Here is a 20446-nt window from a genome sequence, read left to right as displayed (position 1 = left end):
TTACAGGCACAGCCGTAAGAAACATAGAGAAACTTCTCTAAGAGGTGCCTTATATAGGGCACATAGCATAAACCTAATACAACTACAAAACATAAAAGAACAATTTATTGTAGACTAAAACTCGGAAACCTAGTTAAACCTGATTAAATAAAAATAGAAAATAGAATCCTAGATACTAAATAATATTACGCTTGGAATCCCAATCAAGATTTTGCTCGAGAATCCCGATATATTCAAAAGAGTAATTTATGATTAATTCCATCATTAAGAAGCATATTTGAATACCAATTTCCAATATTCAAATTATTCTTCTTAATATGAAGACGCTTCTTCCTTTTCGAGATTTTTTGTTGAAATTGGCTAAAATCTCGTCCTACATCACTTTCGCCTTATTTGCCTCCAAGGCTGCTCTATTTGCTTCCAAAGCTTAAGCTTGCTCAACATTTACCACGTCCTGGCTAGGATCGAGAATCGTATCGAGGATTCTATCGGCCTTGAGATGCTAGCGGACATCACGAACCCACATGTAATATCCAGAGCCAGTTGTTCCCCATGGAGCAAAGTCCAATCAGATTACTCATCCTGAAAGAGAACAAGAAAAAGAGTTAGTATCAAAGCAGAAACAGCTACCACGAAAACATATAAAATTTCTAAATGAAATCACTTCCAAGAAATTAAGAATTTCTGAGTCTAATCACTTTCAAGAAATTCAATTCCAAGAGGTATTGGATTAGATCGAAACAATGACGTAAGTGGTCGATCATAAATTCTCTACAAACTCTAAGTTTGGAGATCTCAACAAGCTCCAAGCTTGGAACGAGCACGAACCTCCACAGTTCGGCTTAATTAGGTCTCCCCTATGATGAAGAAAGGGGGATAGAAGAAGGGAGTTTGCAAGTCCCCGAGAAAAAGAAGAGAAATTGAATAAAAACTCAAAAAATGGAACTTTTAGTAAAAAATACCTTGAAATAGGTCGCAAGAAAATTTGGTCGGAAAAAGTAGCCGAAGGTGGCCGGAGCTGACATGGCACCGATCCGCTGACGTGGCAGGGCTGCTGACGTCAGTGAGCCTGTGGGCTTCTGGGCCTTGACGACTTCTGGGTCGCCCTCTTTTCCTCTTCCTTTTTTTTTTTTTTTTTTTTTTGAAGAATAGGATCTGCCGGTTCAAGAGGTGCATCAGTTCCGAGACCGGTCCGGTCAATTTTTGGCCTGTTCCGGAGGTTCTGATTCTGGTTCCTGTATCCTAGGGTCGAGTCGGTGCTGTTGGCAAAATTTGGTAACAATTGGATGTCTGGAAGGTGGTAAACCGGTAAAATATTTGCTACGGGTGGTTTAGAGCTTCCGATGGCCAGTTCGATATATTTTCGGCCAGTTCTGGTTGTTCTACCGCCGATTCTGGACTTATGGTGTCGAGGGCTTCAAGGTGTGCGGCGGGGGCCGAAAGGGTTTCAAGGTTTTGTATTCGGATTTAGTGTTTTGGTTATTAGGTTTTAGGGTTAGGGCATTATGCTGATAACGTGTTTAAGGAAAACTAAATTGGGAGAGTATTGAGTCGTGCTTTCATTGATAATAGGGGCCTCTTTATATAGAGGATTACAAGACATAGAATCAGAGTTGTACAAGGAAAGATAATCGTACAATTAATCAAATATCTATGAATATCTCCAAAAATATCTCTAATTCAAAACTCTATTACAACTAGGTCAAGTAACCTAGAGTTTGAGCCAGACACATATTCTGGATTTACTTGAACAAATTTTAAATTATTTTATAAATGTTGGATCACTTGCACCATCGATATATAAAAGGATTTTCATTTTCTAAAATAAATAAAAAATAAAAAGAAGAAGAAGAATATCAGCCTGTCAAAAAATACCAAATAAATGAAAGCTAATCAGTACATTTCACTTGTACACTCCACAAACACAAGAATAGTTTCTCACAGGGAGCAAGTCTTCGTCAAGCAATTCTGTGCCACTTGTTCATAATCAATCATGTGCCCTATTAATTTTGCCCGTCAAAAAATACCAAATAAATGAAGTCATAATCAGTACATTACACTTGTACACTCCACAACCACAAGAATGGTTTTGGTCCCTGTGAAAGTCTTCGTCAAGCAATTCTGTGCCACTTGCTCAAAATCAATCATGTGCCCTATTAATTTTGCCCGTCAAAAAATACCAAATAAATGAAGGCATAATCATTACATTACACTTGTACACTCCACAACCACAAGAATGGTTTTGGTCCCTGTGAAAGTCTTCGTCAAGCAATTCTGTGCCACTTGCTCAAAATCAATCACGTGCCCTATTAATTTTGCATTCCAGTTTTTCTTAAAAATGGTTGCCGGCCAATCCTCTAACCAAATTCAGTTTGCTTACTCTTTGCTTTTCACAAGTCACCCTGGATCGTGAAAAAAGGACTGGTAAGTCAAAACTTAGTTACAAATTGTTCAAGCTTTACTTACAAATTATCATAACGAATTTCCAACTAAACTTGATAAATGATCCTTTACTGAACATTGTTTCCTTCTGTTACATGGGGGCCAAAGTCATAGTTTTCGTACAAATTATTATTTGGTAACTGAGGTTTTACAACATTCTGATGATTAGTTAGTTTATATATCGGAACTGATTCTAAATTTCTAATGCCATTCCAACTTGTATCAGACTTTCGGAGCACTTTAAATTAGAATTAATCACCATCATGGCAAATGATGGCAGTAGAACTATTGATGTTGAAGCATTGGAGAAGAGCATTGATGAAAAGCTTCGCAGTGATTCACCATTGTCTGCCAAATGTTGTATATTCAAAGTTCCAGAGGTGCTGAGGAGACATAAACCAGAGGCATATCAACCTGATGTTGTTTCAATCGGACCCTTTCATCACCAAAGTGGTAAGAAATTTGAACACATGGAAAATGTGAAACACTGGTATTTAAAAAATCTTCTTTCAAGATTGGGTGTAAGTTTGAAAACTTTGATTGAGCGCATTGATGTTGTTGAGTTTGGGAGAGAAGCTCGTGGTTTATATGCAGATCCATTGAATGAACTCAACCAGAATGACTTCATAGAAATGATGATACTTGATGGTTGCTTCCTTTTGGAATTGTTTTGGAGATGTCAAATTAACAACCTTAAGCTTTTCTTGACCACCATAGAAGATGTCAATGCTGAAGTTGAACTCGGTATTGGAATGCAACAAGTAGATGCTTGGAACCAAATACTAGATATTGATAATGACTCCATATTCAACATGCATTGCATGGTCCAATATCTATGTCATGACCTTTTGCTGCTAGAAAATCAACTACCTTGGTTTGTCCTCGAGCGTTTATATAGCCTTACCATAGGACTAGGTAAACCTAACCCTCAGACCTCCCTCATTCATCTTGTGCTCAGTTTCTTCAGCACAGTCTCATCTCTTGCCCAACATTGCGCTTGCTATTCCAGTTGTAGTCAAAATAATATCCTACACATACTTGATTTGATTAGAAGAACAATTGTTGACCCTTTCGAAGAGTGTAAATCTAGCACAAACACGGAGACAAATTTGCTTTCTGCCACTATTCTCTCAGAGGCTGGCGTTGAATTTAAACAAGGTTCCATTGATGGCAACATAATGAACATTGATTTCAAAAATGGGGTTCTCACAATTCCAAAATTGGCAATTGCAGAGCTAACCGAACCTCTCTTCAGGAACCTTATTGCCTTTGAGCAATGCTATCATCACTGCGAGCATAAAGTAACATCATATGCCCTTTTAATGTCTAACCTCATTGCTTCCAGTAAGGATGCTCATTTTCTCCGTAAGAAAGAAATACTAAGCAATTGGTTGAGTGCTGAAGATGCTTTCAGTTTCTTCGATAAGCTTTACAGTGACACATTGCTTCGGGATTTTTGCTATGGCGGGCTCTGCGCCGAAGTGAATGAATATCACAAACATAGAAGAAACAAGTGGCGAGCAAAATTAAAGCGTGATCATTGTTCTAACCCATGGAAAATCATTTCTTTGGTTGCAGCCTTTATCCTTCTGGTTCTCACCACGTTGCAGACCGCATTTACCATTCAGCAATACTATTTTCCTCGGTGATATTTGTTAATTAGTGTAGTTTGTGGTATTCATTTACTTGCAATGTATTTTGATGTACGAATTGTTCGAGGAAATTTTAAATAAAAGTTGGATTTGCATATGAGTGAAGTCGTTTCTTGGTTATGAGGAGGTAGTCGTCGATCATCAGAGATGCTTTCAACTTTTCATTTCGAAGGTGTTTCTCATTAATTTCTTCTCCATTCTCATTTATTTTTTACTCTCATATCTCAATGCTTGGCTATAATTTGTTCCGAAAACATGAGCTGGGGTTGATCGGATCACACACAAACATATACATGCAAATTTGATCACCTACACATTGAAAGCGAATAGAAAGAGACGTATGCTGGAATTAGGACTAACTATACTAAGGGACAAAAGAAAGAAGGATAATTCTATGAAACCCTTGTCATATGACTAAACAAGGCCAATGTCATGTAAGTAGCGAGGATGATAACCTCATTGCTTCCAGCAAGGATGTTGTTTTTCTCTGTGACAATGAAATAATCAATGTTGAGTGCTGAAGATGCTTCCCAGTTGTTCAGTATGCTTTATAGTACGTGACACATTGATTATTGATTATTATGGCGGGCCCGGTGCTGCAGTGAATAAATATTACAAAGTAAGATGAAACAAGTGGCTGAGACAATAAGTTATGGTACTAAGGTACTTGTAGGTATCTTATACACTCATTTATAACTATTTGAATAAAAAATTACAATTATTTGAACCAAACTTACAACATTAAGAACAAAAGTTACCATATTTATTTACACTATTTACATATAGTTAAACAAAAATTACAATATTGACAACGAATTTGTTCAAAAGCTTGTAACAATGTCGTGAAAGGTGTAATTACCATTATTAGAACTAAGATTACACAAAATATTACTCAACATTACCACTCTGACAACAAATTTGTTGTCACTTTTGTAAATGTGGGTATGAGATACCCACAAGTACACTAGAATTTCCCCAAGTGGCTAGCCCGATTGATTACTAATCTAATCCATGGAAAATCACTTCTTGGGTTGCAGCCTTTATCCTTCTGGTTCTCACCCTATTGCAGACAACATATACCATTCAGCAATACTATTCTCCTCCTAAGTGATGTTTGTTAACTAGTTTACTTAATTTTTGTGCTATTCATTCCTTGGCAATGTATTTTCATGTACGTACGTGCTTATTGTTCTACGGAATTTCAAATAAAAGTTGGATTGCATATGAGTTACAACGCTGCTTGATTATTAGTAGGCCGGTGGTCATCATCTGTGATGTTTTTACCTTTTGAATTCAGAAGCCATTTCTCATTTGTTTCCATTATTGTTTAGTTTAAGCTGACAACCCATGTCTCATTTGATGACTTATTGTTACTCTCATATCTCAGTGCTCCCCTCTAAGTTTTGAAAACATGATCGAGCTGGAGTGATTGGACAAAGAAGAGTATAAGCAACTTACATCCCACCCTCGACAAATATACCAGCACGCGTGCTTCCTGTGAATATTCTTGCGGAGGCTGGCATTGAATTTAGAAGGGATGCTGCTGATAGCATAATGAGCATAGATTTCAGAGATGGGACTCTTACAGTTCCACAACTAGCAATTGAAGACCGGAGGGTTAACAGAACCATTGTTCAGGAACCTCATTGCCTTTGAGCAATGTTACCATGGCCGGTAGCATAAGACCACATCTTATGCCCTGTTAATGAATGACCTCATCAGCTCAAGCAAGGATATGGATTTCCTTTGTGACAAAGGAATAATGGTTAGTTGGTTGAGCTCTGAAGATGCTTCCCAATTTTTCAACAAGCTTTACAATGACACCTTTCTCAAGCAATTCTGCGGACTCTGTGCTGAAGTGAATAGATATTACAAATTAAGTTACATGGAAGGAGTGGCTGGAAAAATTGAAGCGTGATTATTTATGTAATCCATGGAAACTTAATCTTTTTTTTCTTTTTTTTTTGGCTCAAAAAGAAGGATAAGAGCGCAGAAAACATCCTTACCGCCAAAGGCGGAACTACATGGGGGCAGAAGATGGCCCTGGCCCCCCCCCCCCCAAACTTCTGAAAATATAGACGTGTGCATCTGTAATTGGTTGTGGATTTAATGAGATTGAGACCATAGTCATCGTGATTGGCCCCCTCAATTACTCAGCTATGCATGAACTGATGTAAGCAATAAGAAATAATAATATATTTCACACTTGTATAGTATAATTTATTTATCTAATCTATTAATAAATGCTTGTAAAAAATAAAAAGAAGACCTAAATGAATACTGTAAAAGAAAACATTAATACGTAAACCACGTGGTGTGGTGTGTTGGTCGAATGGCCTAGTCTGGAACCCCCAGGTCTAGCTTTCGAATCCCAGCTCTATCCCGTGGCTAGCAGATTTGAGGGACCCTTTGGGTTCGTGCGTCTACGGTGCAGTGGATTAGTCTGGTTTTGCCTGGCTTTTGCCGCAATATCGGTACAGGTGTCCTGGCGCTGGGATACCACTGCATGGATACTAACAACTAACCCGATCAAAAAAAAAAAAAATAAACATTAATACGTAACTTAAAATATTAAAGCTTGATTTACAACTGATAAATATATCATACGTTCAATTAATTTTTATAACTGTTGAAGGAATATCGATTTAGTGTGCCTTATCAAACTAGGAGTAGCAATAGGAGAGAAGGTTCTAGATTTCCCAATCCTACACGGATTGGTATTCCTTGTAACATTAGAACTAGCACTTTGTAATCCCTATATATAGGGCTCCTATTCTCAATAATAAGAACACAATTCTCTTATCAATCTCTCTCAAAATACATTATACTTAAACACGTTATCAGCACGACTCTAACCACAAAACAGAAAACCAAAACTCATTCACAAATCAGCCCCTAGCCCGAGCTAGCCGAGCCTTCACTGCAGCCCGAGCGCCCGTGCGCTTGCAACCTTGCACAGCAGACCCTGCTGCCCCCTCCCTGCAGCTCTGCGTTCCAGCCTGCTGCCACCGAAGCATCCCTGCTGCGCAAACAAGCCAACGCATCACCCACTGCATCTTTTTCCCGTTCCTGTGCACATCCGTCTTCTTGCAAGCCTCGAAAAGTCTAGTTCGGAAGCTCAGATCGAAAAACTTTCTTCATCAAAGTTGTTCGTCTCTGTCTCTTCCATCTAACCTCCGAATTTCAGCATTATCGGAGTCATATTGAGATCTGTACACCAATCGAGGTACAAGCTGTTCAGAACAGAATCTGCTCCGAATTTTCACCAAGTAAGTATTCAAAAGAGTAAGTTTTTGAAGTTCCTATAATTCGAAATTTAAATCCTTCTTCTTTTCTCGGGGACTTGAAAACCTCCCTTCTTCTACATCCCACCTTTCTTATAACGTGGGTTCGATCATTGAAAAGCGGAATCGTGGGGATTCACGCGATTAACGAACTAAGAGCGTTCGTAAGACTTCGGACTAAGAGCGTCCGCAAGCATCGATATATGACCTTATAAACATCATTGTTTCGGTCTAATCCAATTTTCTTGGAAATCGATTTCTTGGTAGCATAGCTCGGAAATCTTAATATTTAGTTGTCGTGGAAGTTTTAACTCCGAAACTAATATATTTCTTCTTCTTATTTCAGGATGTCGAAACTTGACTTTCCTGCACTTACCTCAACTGGCTCGGAATATCATAGTTGGGCCACGGATGTTGAGCACCATCTCACTTCAAAAGGGATCCTACCCTTAATTCAAGCTCCTAATCCTACTCTCATATTTGAGCGTACGGCTACGAATAATGCCACCGCCCTCATCTTGATGAGGCGCCACATGGATAAATCACTCCGATTGGAGTACATGGCAATCAAGGATGCTAGAGAATTATGGGTTGCGCTAGAAGAGCGATTTGGTAATATCAAGGATACCCTCCTCCCTGACTTGAAAGTTCAATGGGGCAATCTACGATTCGCCGACTTCAAGTCTGTAGCTGAATATAATTCAGAAGTTCTACGCCTCAAAACCATGTTGGGGTTCTGTGGACAACCTGTCACAGAGCAAGAACTAATTGAGAAAACTCTCTCCACCTTCCCCGTCTCAGCAATTTTGCTCTCAAAGCAATATCGAACGGAATTTGATACTAGACGGATCACGAGATTTCATCAGCTCATTACTATGATGTCTGTAGCTGAAAAACATGATAATATCCTCGTGAGAAATTATAATTCAAGGCCTATCGGAACTAAGAGCGTTCAGGAGGCGAATTATAATCATGCACCCAAAGGAGGGTGCAAGGAGCGGAACCCTAACAATAAGGGACATAACGGACGTTTTGGTCCATATAACCGCCCTACAAAGGAAGGAAACCGCCACAATGGAGCGGGAACACGTGGCAACAAAAGCCAACGTGGGAGAGGGGGACACAAGGCCGCCGGCCATAGGGGTGGCGCCAATGTCCAACACGGACGCCAATCTCGTCCTCATGCACAAGATGCATCTCAATTCAAGGGAGGAAATCGTAATGATGCATGCCATAGATGTGGATCTATTGAACATTGGTTCAAGCAATGCAATGCAAGCAAACAATTAGCTGCACATTACAAGGCATATAGGGAATTTCGAGAACATGAGACCTATCTTGCCGAAGATGTAGAAGAAGAAGGTGATGATGCACACGCCAATCTCACCATAGCGGACTTTAAATCTGACAAAGAATTGCACAAGGATGCTGCAGATTTTGATTAGTATAGTCCTTTATTTTTTCCAAGAATCATGTAATGGCAATTATGCCTTAAATCAATAACATGACTTATTGTATTAACTTTTTCCCTCTAGGCGTACTCAAGAGTACTTGTGATGTCTAGGCAAGGTTTGATCTGAGAGAACGGTTTTAAAAGTGAGCAACGCTCCACCAAAATCTCACCTTACCTTACCTGGTCACAACAAAATTGAAATTACCGAACGGATTAAGTGACTACGATTTGTCTACTATTTGATTTTATATTGGATTAGATTTTAGTCAAGAAACTTTGATGTAATCATTGGCTATCATTAATAAAGTGTCGACTTATTTTATTCAAATGTCTTGGATATAATATTCTAAATTCGAACTTTATTTTTTTCAGTATGTTTCCCGGAGAGCTCGAATGCCTCATGGACAGTGCCACTACACATACCATCCTTCGAAATAGACAGCTATTCCTATGGATGGCGCCTACTCGATCTTCTGTGACTACGATGGCTGGACCATCTCAATTGATTCATGGTCGAGGACCAGCTCAATTTATGTTGCCTAATGGCACTACTTTGAATGTCACCGAAGCTCTTTATGCTCCTAGGGCAGGAAGAACCCTATTGAGCTTCAAAGATATAAGAGCCAATGGTTTTCATGTGGAAACACATTGTGAGAATGGACAAGAGTTCCTTTGCATCACCTCTAATGACTACGGACATAAACGAGTATTAGAGAAACTTATGTGTCGCTCTAGTGGGTTGTATGCAACCACTATTCGAGTAATTGAATCCAACCATGTCATGAGAGATGATTTATGGGATTCCGACACGTATAGGCTTTGGCACGACCGTTTGGGACACCCAGGTCGTGACATGATGATCCGTATATTAAAGACTTCACACGGACATCCCTTTTTCAGAACGAAAGGAAGTAAAACTCGAAATTTGGATCAAGGAGGAGCACCTGCGCCTCACGGCGCCTTCCCCCCTCAAGTCCGGCCATCCCCGGTCGGCGCCGCCATCCCCCTGCGGCCCAAGGGTGGCTTTGACGCCACCCCTGCTTCCTTGACTCCCATTTTTACTTCTAAGGTCCATTGTGACTTCATGGCTCAACCAAAATCCTCATTGGTTGTTTCCAAAGCCCATCATTCGTTCTGCAAAGCCTGCTCTTTAGCAAAGTTAGGATCGAGACCATCCTATGCAAAGGACACCAAAGAAAATATACCATTCTTGCAAAGAATCCAAGGTGATATTTGTGGACCCATTCAACCACCATGCGGACCATTTAGATATTTTATGGTGTTGGTTGATGTATCGACACGCTGGTCACATGTCATGCTATTGTCCACAAGGAACGCTGCATTTGCTAAACTCCTAGCACAAATAATTAAGTTACGGGCTCACCACCCTGATCATCCCATTAAGTCTATAAGATTAGACAATGCTGGGGAGTTTACATCAAAGACTTTTGATGATTATTGCATGTCCATTGGGATTGATGTTGAACATCCTGTTCCTCATGTTCATACCCAAAATGGTCTCGCAGAAGCCACCATTAAACGACTACAAATGGTTGCTCGAGCATTGGTGATGCGCACCAATCTCCCTATTTCTGCTTGGGGCTATGCAATATTGCATGCAGCTGTGCTTATTCGTCTGAGGCCCACTGCTACTCAACCCTTCTCTGCGTCCCAGATGGTTACTGGGTATGAGCCTGATGTCTCACACTTACGCATATTTGGGTGTGCAGTCTATGTGCCTATTGCGCCGCCACAGCGCACCAAAATGGGTCCTCAAAGACGATTAGGCCTTTATGTTGGATATGATTCTCCAACGATTATCCGCTACATAGAACCCTTGACAGGCGATCTCTTTACCGCTAGATTTGCGGATTGTCACTTCGATGAGACAGTCTTCCCGTCGTTAGGGGGAGATAAGAACATCAATGTTCAACAGGAACGACAGGAATTGTCGTGGTCTGTCCCCACTCTGTCTCATCTTGATCCCCGAACCGCACAGTCAGAAATTGAAGTGCGGAGAATTCTCGATCTTCAGAACGTAGCAGATTCGATGCCTGATGCGTTTTCTGATATCGCTAAAGTGACGAGATCACACATACCTGCTGCAAACGTGCCTGCAAGGATTGATGTCCCTAAAAGTAGAGGACATGACGCCAACTCAAGAATGCATGAGCATGGCGCCAACGTCCCATCTCTCAATGATGGTGACGTTGTGGCTAGGCCCACGGCTCCCGCCAAGAAGCGCGGGAGGCCCATAGGTTCGATGGATTCTCGCCCAAGAAAGAAAGCGAGTTCGGCACAAAATAATCCATTAATCATCGATGTAAATAATCCATCTCATGAGAATATTCCGGATTATGGTTATGTCCAAGAGACATCATTGGGGGACGCTCCAATGTCAGAACCAACTCCAGAGAATAGAGAGATCTCCATAAATTACACTAGTGTACATGAGATGATGGATAGAAATTCTATGGCGATTGATGATGCATTTGCATATCATATTGCAAAAGGAATTATAGAATATGATGATATCGAACCTCGCTCTGTTGAAGAATGTCAACAAAGAGCTGATTGGCCTAAATGGAAAGATGCAATCCAGGTTGAATTGGATTCACTAACAAAGAGACAGGTATTTGGGCCTGTAACGCAGACACCCCCAAGTGTAAAGCCTATTGGCCATAAATGGGTCTTTGTTAGAAAGCGTAATGAGAAAAACGAGGTTGTTAGATACAAAGCCCGCCTTGTGGCGCAAGGTTTCTCACAACGCCCTGGAATTGACTACGAGGAGACATATTCTCCCGTAATGGACGTTATAACGTTCCGCTACCTCGTCAGTTTGGTAGTTTCCGAAAAACTTGACATGCAGCTTATGGATGTGGTTACAGCATATCTCTATAGGGATCTAGATTCAGAGATATATATATATATATATATATATATATATGAAGGTTCCAGATGGACTTCAAATTACCCAAATCAAGTGGCTCTAAACCACGGAGCGCGTTTTCAATAAGGTTAAAACGCTCACTATATGGATTAAAACAATCCGGACGGATGTGGTATAACCGTCTAAGTGACTACTTGATTGGGAAGGGATATATTAACAATGAAATATGCCCATGCGTGTTCATTAAAAGAACAAGTTCCGGATTTGCAATCGTAGCAGTTTATGTCGATGACATGAACCTAATTGGAACTCTAGATGAGTTGAAGGAAACTGCTAAATACTTGAAATCCGAATTTGAGATGAAAGATCTTGGGAAAACACGGTTTTGCCTCGGTTTAGAACTCGAGCACCGTAGTGATGGAATCTTGATCCATCAGTCTGCATATACTCAGAAAATCCTAAGGCGCTTTAATGAAGATAAAGCAAAGCCTACGAGTACTCCCATGATCGGCCGTAGTCTTGAGCCTGGAAAAGATCCGTTTCGTCCAAGGGATGAGGACGAAGAACCATTAGAGGCCGAGGTGCCCTATTTGAGTGCAATAGGCGCATTATTGTACTTAGCTCAATGCACAAGACCGGATATCTCATTCGCAGTGAACTTGTTAGCTCGACATAGCTCTACGCCAACACGCCGCCATTGGATTGATATAAAGACAATCTTTCGATACCTAAGAGGTACGATTGATATGGGCCTATTCTATCCCTACAGAGAGAAAAGGAATGATGGAAAATTGGGATTGGACCCCAAGAGGCAAAACGCCCCCGTCCATGAATGGCCGCCGGCCATGTTGCCGCCACCGGCGCCGCCACCGCTCATGGTGGCCAGCGTTCTCCTATCTCCCTCCATCAAAACAACAATGATGTCTTGATGGGTTTTGCTGATGCAGGGTACCTCTCTGACCCTCACAAAGGTCGCTCCCAAACTGGTTATGTCTTTACCATGGGAAGCACTGCGATATCTTGGAGGTCTACAAAACAGACCCTTGTTGCTACTTCCTCAAATCATGTAGAGATTATTGCTCTACATGAAGCTGTACGTGAATGTGTATGGCTAAGGTCCGTAATTCGACACATTCAAGGAAGTTGTGGTTTGAAGTCTACCACAAATGAACCTACATGCATTTATGAGGATAATGCAGCTTGTATTGAACAAATGAAGTTAGGTTTCATCAAGGGCGACAACACCAAGCATATATCGCCTAAGTTCTTTTATAATCAGCAACAACAATCACTTCTAAAGATTGAAGTGAATCAAATCCGATCAGAGGATAATGTAGCGGACTTATTCACTAAGTCGTTACCTAAATCCACCTTCGAGAAACATGTGAAGAGCATCGGATTGAGAAAGTTATCCGAACTCCCACGATTATAGCAATCAGGGGGAGATATCGACATCAGGGGGAGTTATGATGTCTACATGTTCGATCTCGAAGAGTGAAGGACGTGTTGTGCTCTTTTTGTCCTTCGACCAGGGTTATTTTTATCCCACAGGGTTTTTGTTACCTGGCAAGGTTTTTAACGAGGCAACGGATGAAGCGTCACCACCAAGTTTGAAGCGGCACAAGGGGGAGTGTTGAAGGAATATCGATTTAGTGTGCCTTATCAAACTAGGAGTAGCAATAGGAGAGAAGGTTCTAGATTTCCCAATCCTACACGGATTGGTATTCCTTGTAACATTAGAACTAGCACTTTGTAATCCCTATATATAGGGCTCCTATTCTCAATAATAAGAACACAATTCTCTTATCAATCTCTCTCAAAATACATTATACTTAAACAATAACAGATTTTTTTGTCAAAAATACTTCATTATTTCCCCCCCCCCCCCAATGTAACTTTCTAGTTCCGCCACTGCTTACCGCCCCATGTTATTAAAGACAAAATAGATACAAAAAGAGGGGGCAAAAAACCTCCTTACCACCCCATGTTACTAAACTTGTTAAAGTAATACCATGATTTGTCAAGATGTTAGAAACTCTATTACCTTCTCGAAAGATATGTGAGGAATGGAAATGTATCTAAGAAATGCGGTGCAATCAATTCATTTACTCTACTCTAAGCTGCCATGACACTAAATGAGAATAGCGAAAAAAAAAATTAAAAACAACGGTGGAATCCACTTCTAGCCGTGGAAACTTACTTCTTTGGTTGCAGCCTTCATCCTTTTGGTTCTCACCTTATTGCAGACCAAATATACCGTTCGGCAATCCTATTCTCCTCATTGCTCAACACTAGTTAACTATTTTACCTAGTGAAATGAAAGTTCATTTTACATTTTTACATTTACGTACATTTGTATTTTGATGTGATGGTTTTGAGAAATCTAAATCTAATGCAATTCTAACATGTCGATCAGTGCTCTGCTCTAATATGCTATGAAAACATTAGCCGGGAGCGGTTGGATTACATAAAAAGAAACAAGTATTTGCAAATTAGAAGCAAAGCTATAAAAACAACCCCATAAGTTCCGAAAATATGTTCTTAGAGCATTCATTAATAGACATCTATTAACATGCATGCATTTGGGTCATGAATTTTGGACTTGATCGATTAGAAATTAATCTGAATATATACCTGAAGACTAGTTTAGTTCAGTTCATTTGGATATTTCAGAGTTACATAAATAGTGAAACCAGTCCAAAGTCTTGGTCAACCAGTCTTATAAACAAAAACTTCAACTTGATCACAATGGAAAATATCAAAACGCAATGTAAGACTTGAGTCGATGTTTTTTGCGCGTTTTTTATAATTTCCTGAACTTCTCCAGCTTTCGTATCAACGGAATATCTGCACAAAATCCTAACCAAATTCATTCTTTGCTCTGTTCAAATTCCCTTCTTATAATTGCATCCTGTAACAATGGTGTAGGTCAGTACTAGCTTGTAGGATTGTCTGTCAGTTCGATCGACCTTTACTCTTTGTTTGGTGAATGATCGAGCTTTTCTCAAGTGAGAAAGTCTTGGGTAGGGGTGCCACGTGGTAGGGCAGTGAGGCCCTCCAATCACTGCTCAGCAGAGGGGGTGTTTTGGGTATTGTACTTTAAAAAACAAGGACAATTTCAAAACAAGGAGAAAAATTTTGGGTTTCTGATTAGAGGGCCTCACTGCCCCACCACATGGCAGCCCCTATCTAAGACTTTCTCTTCTCAAGTAAGTAATAAGATTGAAGGTAATGTTCGATACCATTGTGCTTAAACATATAACAAGAATGCATTTATTCTACAAGTACGACAGTTTTTTTTTTTTTTTTAAATTTTTTTTTCTTATGTGGATCTACTGTTCCGTTTTAGTTGAATTGATTCCCCTGCTAATAAAATGGGAACGAACAGTGATGGCGTACTCGATCTGTTTTATATACAACAATTTTAGTGTCACACGTATTAGATAGTTTTTGTGGATGTCTCCAATAATGCAAGTGATCGACGTTCATGCCTCCATCATCAATGTAATTATTTGTGTAGATGACACGTCCACAAAAACTGAAGATCTAGAGGAGTGCGAGAACAACCCTAGCTTCGCCCGCGGCTCTTCACGCTGAGTTTCAGAGTCAACAGACGGTGTTCGACAGGCTGTGCTTTTCGTTGTGGAGGCGCGTTGGTGGTGTCGTCCAGGGTAGGTGAAAACCCTGTGTTGGGGTCGTGGTTGGGGGATCCCGATCAACTGCAAATCGGAGGTCGGCCGGCTGGTTTTGAAGTAACAGATCTGATTTTGGATCAGAGGTCGTCGCAAATGGTTGCAGCGAGCAGCGGTTTTGATCGCAGGGATGGTGTACGATCTTGTTTGGAGAGCTGCGGTGCTCGGCATGGTCTGGCGGCTGTTCAACCCTAGGCTTATGGACCTGGTCTGACTCAACCCTAGGTGGGGGGCGGTGGGCTAGGCTTATGGGCCTGGTCTGACTCAACCCTAGTCTCTTTTGTCTTGCCCAATTTGAATAGGAAGGTAAGGGTTTGGGCTGTGGGTTTTTTGGGCGAACTGCTTAATTCTCTTCTTTTGCTATTCTTGTTGGATTTTTTCTTAGTGGTTGCCTAGTTTTGTTTATTTAAAATAGTGTCTATGTTAGTATAAGTGTCTCTATGAGCCTTTATAGAAGTATTTAACTTCAACATAACACAATTGCGTGCTCAGCGTTTGAGGTTAAATAAAATATAGTGCCTACGAGGCGAGGTGTTTTTGTTAGCATAGACTATTCTGCGCTATCATTGTCTAAAGAGAGTAGTCCATTCTTTTGTACTATGCTTATCTATGAACCAGGGTCATACATTTGGTATGAACTCTATATTTCAAAAAAAAAAATGTAATTATTTGTGTAAAAACGACAGAGGAGTTCGCTGAGGTTTTATCCAATAATAGACAAAAATTCATCTCATAATTTTCTTTTTGTTGAAGGATATCGACATTGAGTGTGCCTCTTCAAACTAGGGTTTAGTTCTAGAGTTATAATAGGAGAGAAGGTTCTAGATTTCCTAATTATATTCGGATTCTATTTCCTTGTATGACAAGATTATGTACTTTGTAAATCCTTATATAATTAAAGGGCTCCTATTATCAATAATAGAACACACACAATTCTCCCATCTATTCTCTCTATAATTCCATTTTTACTACAACACGTTATTAGCACGAGCCCTAACCCTAGCCTAAAAGAAAAAAATACACCTAAAACCAAACGAAAACTCCCTCACCAAAAACTGCTGCAAACCCTAGCCTTGCTAGCCTACCGCGCCGCAGCCCTGCCTCCTGCGTTGTCCCTGCAGCCTCCTGCTGCAAGCTCCCGCGTTCCAGCTAGCAAAGCCACCGACCGACAGCACTCACAAAATGCTTCCTGCATCACCACCAAGCCATTAGCCACGACTAGGATTGTAACTTGTTACAATCCCAGATTAGGATCGAACAACCACTGCAATCCTAGCTTAGGATTGAAGCAACATCTGCAATCTCGACCCAGGATCGATAGCACGTATGCAATCCTTTCACGGTTTCAAGCACTGTAGCCCACTACCGCAAGCATCGCTGCTGCCCCGTGCTGAACCCGCTGCTGCCCTGCGCTGAGCCTGCTGCTGCTGCCCTAACACACCTGCTCCAAGACGCGCGTGTTCTTAAGCCTCGAATCATCAAGTAAGTTTTTGTGATTAAAGTTCCTACTTTCTTTTTTCTTTTTTTTAATTTCTTTATTTGCTGCAGGATTTGTATAATACGAACATGGGTTCAATTATTTAATAAGCGGAATTGTGGGGATTCACGCTAAACGAACTAAGAGCTTTCGTAATCAATGAACTAAGAGTGTTCATAATAAATGAACTAAGAGCGTTCGTAATCAATGAACTAAGAGTGTTCATAATCTTCAGACTAAGAGCATCCGCAAGCATCTATTTTTGACCATATTAAACACCATTGTTTCGGTCTAATCCAAATTTCTTGGAAATCGATTTCTTGGTAGCATTAAGGCTCGGAAATCTTAATATTAGTTTTCGTGGAAACATTGACTTCGAAACTAATCCGTTCTTGTTTCTCCTTTTTGGATATCAAACTTGAACGAGCTCGATTTTACTCCATTAGATTCTACGGGCACGGGATATTTATTGCCAACAATCCAAGAGCCCTGTTCTAAAGGAACCGCTCAAGACTCACAAACTGAGATAGATAATTCCAGGGTACTTACCCTGATAAAGCGCCACATGGAGATGGCACTCTAGTTTGAGTACATGAATGAGGATAGCGCTAGAAACCTTTGGGTAGTGCTTCGTGAATGTTTTAACAACATTCACAATTTTCCAAACTTAGAAGCATGATGGAATTATCTCTGCTTCTCTAACTTTGACAAAGTTATGGAATATTGTTCGGAACCTCTCCGCATCAAACATTGATGCATGCTTGTGAAAAACTATCACAGAAGAACAATTGATTGAGAAAGACCTTTCCTGTCTATGCTATGAGGTCCTCTGATTTATTCCGGACTCATGTAAATACAAGACGGATCATAAATTTCCATCAGCTAATTGGAGCTGTGGCATTTGTTGAAAGGCACAGCCACGAACTTTGTGAATATAAAATATGGTAGGCCTCAAGATGGCTACCACGAGCACCGTTCAATGGCTAGAAGAAGTCGCCATGGATGATATGATCAACATGCTCATGAAGGTCATTGCCAAAGTTGGCAAATACATGACCAAAGGAGTCATGACGTTGAGGGTTGGGGGTTGGACACCATGGCACCACTTTTGGCCATGGTAACACTATTCCAAAGCCAATGGTCCTAGGGACCATTTATATTGCGTCAATACGCCTCAATCAAGAGAGCATCCTCTACATTTTGTTTTATGGAGTACTTGATCAATGGTGATCAAGACATCGAGTTCAAAAAGACTTTAAATTGGCGATGAAGACAAAATGCCGCAGATTTTTATTTAGAATAGTCTTTTATTTATTTTTCCAAGAATTATGTAATGGCAATTATGCCTTAATCAATAAATGACAATTTTGTATTAACTCTTTCTCAAGTGGCGCATCCAATGAAGTATGGTGTCTAGGAAAGTGATAGAGATTAGTGGTACTTAAGAGAGCCTCACTCCACCGACATCTCTCTCTACTTCCCTGGTCATATTTGATTGGAGTTACCAAACGAATTGAGTGACTGAGATTTGTCTAAGTTTGATTTTTATTTTGGATTAGACTTTGGTTAAGAAACTTTGATGTAATCATTGGCTATTAATAAAGTGTCGATTCTTTTACTTAATGTCTTGGACATACCTTAATTTGAACTTTATTTGAAAGATATAAAAGCTAATGGTTTTCATGTGTGGAAACACATTGTGAGAATGGACAAGAGTTCATTTGCATCACCTCTAATGACTACCGACATAAACGAGTATTAGAGAAACTTATGTGTCGCTCTAGTGGGTTGTATGCAACCACTATTCGACTCATTGAATCCAACCATGTCATGAGAGATGACTTATGGGATTCTGACACATATAGGCTTTGGCACGACCGTTTGGGACACCCAGGTCATGATATGATGATCCGTGATACTAAAGACTTCACAAGGACATCTCTTCTTCAAAACGAAAAGAAGTGAGAATCAAAAGTCGATTCAAAGAGAGCATTGCACCACTGCCATGCACCACAGGCCGGCCAACGCCAGAGTCGTGATCCCCCTGCGGCAAAATCATGGCTTTGACGCCATGTATGGAGACTTGGCTCTTCTCTCTACTTCTCAAAGTAAATTGTGACATTGTGGCTCAACCAAAACCTTCATTGGTTGATTATAAGGACAATCTTTCGTTCTATAAAGCCTATTTTTTATGATCAAGACTATCCTATGCAAATAATTTCATTCTTACATAGAATCCAAGGGGATTTTGTGGATCGATTCAACCAACTGGCGGACTGCTTAGATATTTTATGGTGTTGGTTAATGTGCGGACACGCTGGTCATGTGTCACGCTATCATTCACTCGTAATGCTGCTTATGATGAACTCCTAGCCCAGAACATATGGCTACAGGCTCACTACCCAGATCATCTCATTCAGTCAATTTGACTTGATAATGCTAGAGAGTTTACATCGAAAAATTTCGATGACTATTGCATATCATTAGGTATTGATATCAAGTATCATATTCCCATGTACAAACCCAATTGGTCTAGCGGAAAAGCCACCATTAAAAGACTACGATGGTAGCCCGGACTTTGGTAATGCGCACCAATATTTCCACTTGGCTTATACAATATCGCATGCAGCTATGCTAATTCGTCTACGAATCATAGCAGCCACTCAACATTTATTTGCGTTACAACTAGTGACTGGGTTCGAGTCTAATATCTTATACTTATGCATATTTGAGTGTGCAGTTTATGTGCCAATTGCGGCGCCACAGCGCATCAACACGAGTCATTGCAACGAATGCATATATATATATATATATATATATTTGTGTTGGACATAAGTCTCCAACCATAAGTCCGCTATGTAGAACCCTTGACAAGCGATCTCTTTTTCGCTGGATTTGTGAATTGTCACTTTGATGAGACAGTCTTCCCGTCGTTAGGGGGAGGAACGTCAATGTTCAACAGGAACGACAGGAATTATCGTGGTATGTCCCCACTATGTCTCATCTTGATCCCCTAAAAGTGACGATATCACATTTACCTGCTGCAAACATGTCTGCAAGGATTGATGTCCCCACAAGAGGACATGGTGCCACCTAGAGGAGATGGGTATGGCACCACTACCATGAATGGTGGTATAGTGATGCCACAAAGGTGGCATAATGGCGTCATAGGCCATGGGTTCCGCTAGAGAGCGTAGGAGACCCATAGGTTCGATGGATTCTCTCCTTAAGAAGAGAGCAAGTTTGGCAGAACTTGATCCATTAATCATTGATACTCAAAATCCGTCTCATGAGAATATTTTGGATTGTGGTTATGTCCAAGAGACATCGTTAGGGAATGCCTCAATGTTAGAACCAATTCCTGAGAATATAGAGACCTCTACGAGTTACACTAGTGTACATGAAGATGTGGAATTATTGAGACCAATGACATCGAACCTTACTCCGTTGAGAAAAAGAGATGGTAATCTTGCCTTATGGCACAAAACTTCTCACAAAACGCTCTGGAATCGACTACAAGAAGACATATTCTCTCGTAATGGATGTCATTGCACTC

General features: G+C 40.5%; 1 protein-coding gene across 1 annotated transcript; it reads left to right on the top strand.

The window, feature by feature from the left end:
- The first annotated feature begins 2315 nt into the window (after window positions 1-2315).
- Window positions 2316-4201, top strand: LOC112189410 (UPF0481 protein At3g47200). The gene is made up of 2 exons (XM_024328746.2): window positions 2316-2424; window positions 2669-4201. Exon 2 carries the CDS (start codon window positions 2706-2708, stop codon window positions 4089-4091), a length of 1386 nt encoding a protein of 461 aa, XP_024184514.1. The 5' UTR covers window positions 2316-2424; window positions 2669-2705; the 3' UTR covers window positions 4092-4201.
- The last annotated feature ends 16245 nt before the right edge of the window (window positions 4202-20446 follow it).

The sequence above is a fragment of the Rosa chinensis genome, chromosome 2 (assembly GCF_002994745.2).
Source record: "Rosa chinensis cultivar Old Blush chromosome 2, RchiOBHm-V2, whole genome shotgun sequence".
Classification (NCBI taxonomy): Eukaryota; Viridiplantae; Streptophyta; class Magnoliopsida; order Rosales; family Rosaceae; genus Rosa; species Rosa chinensis.
This window is presented reverse-complemented; position numbering and strand designations above follow the sequence as displayed.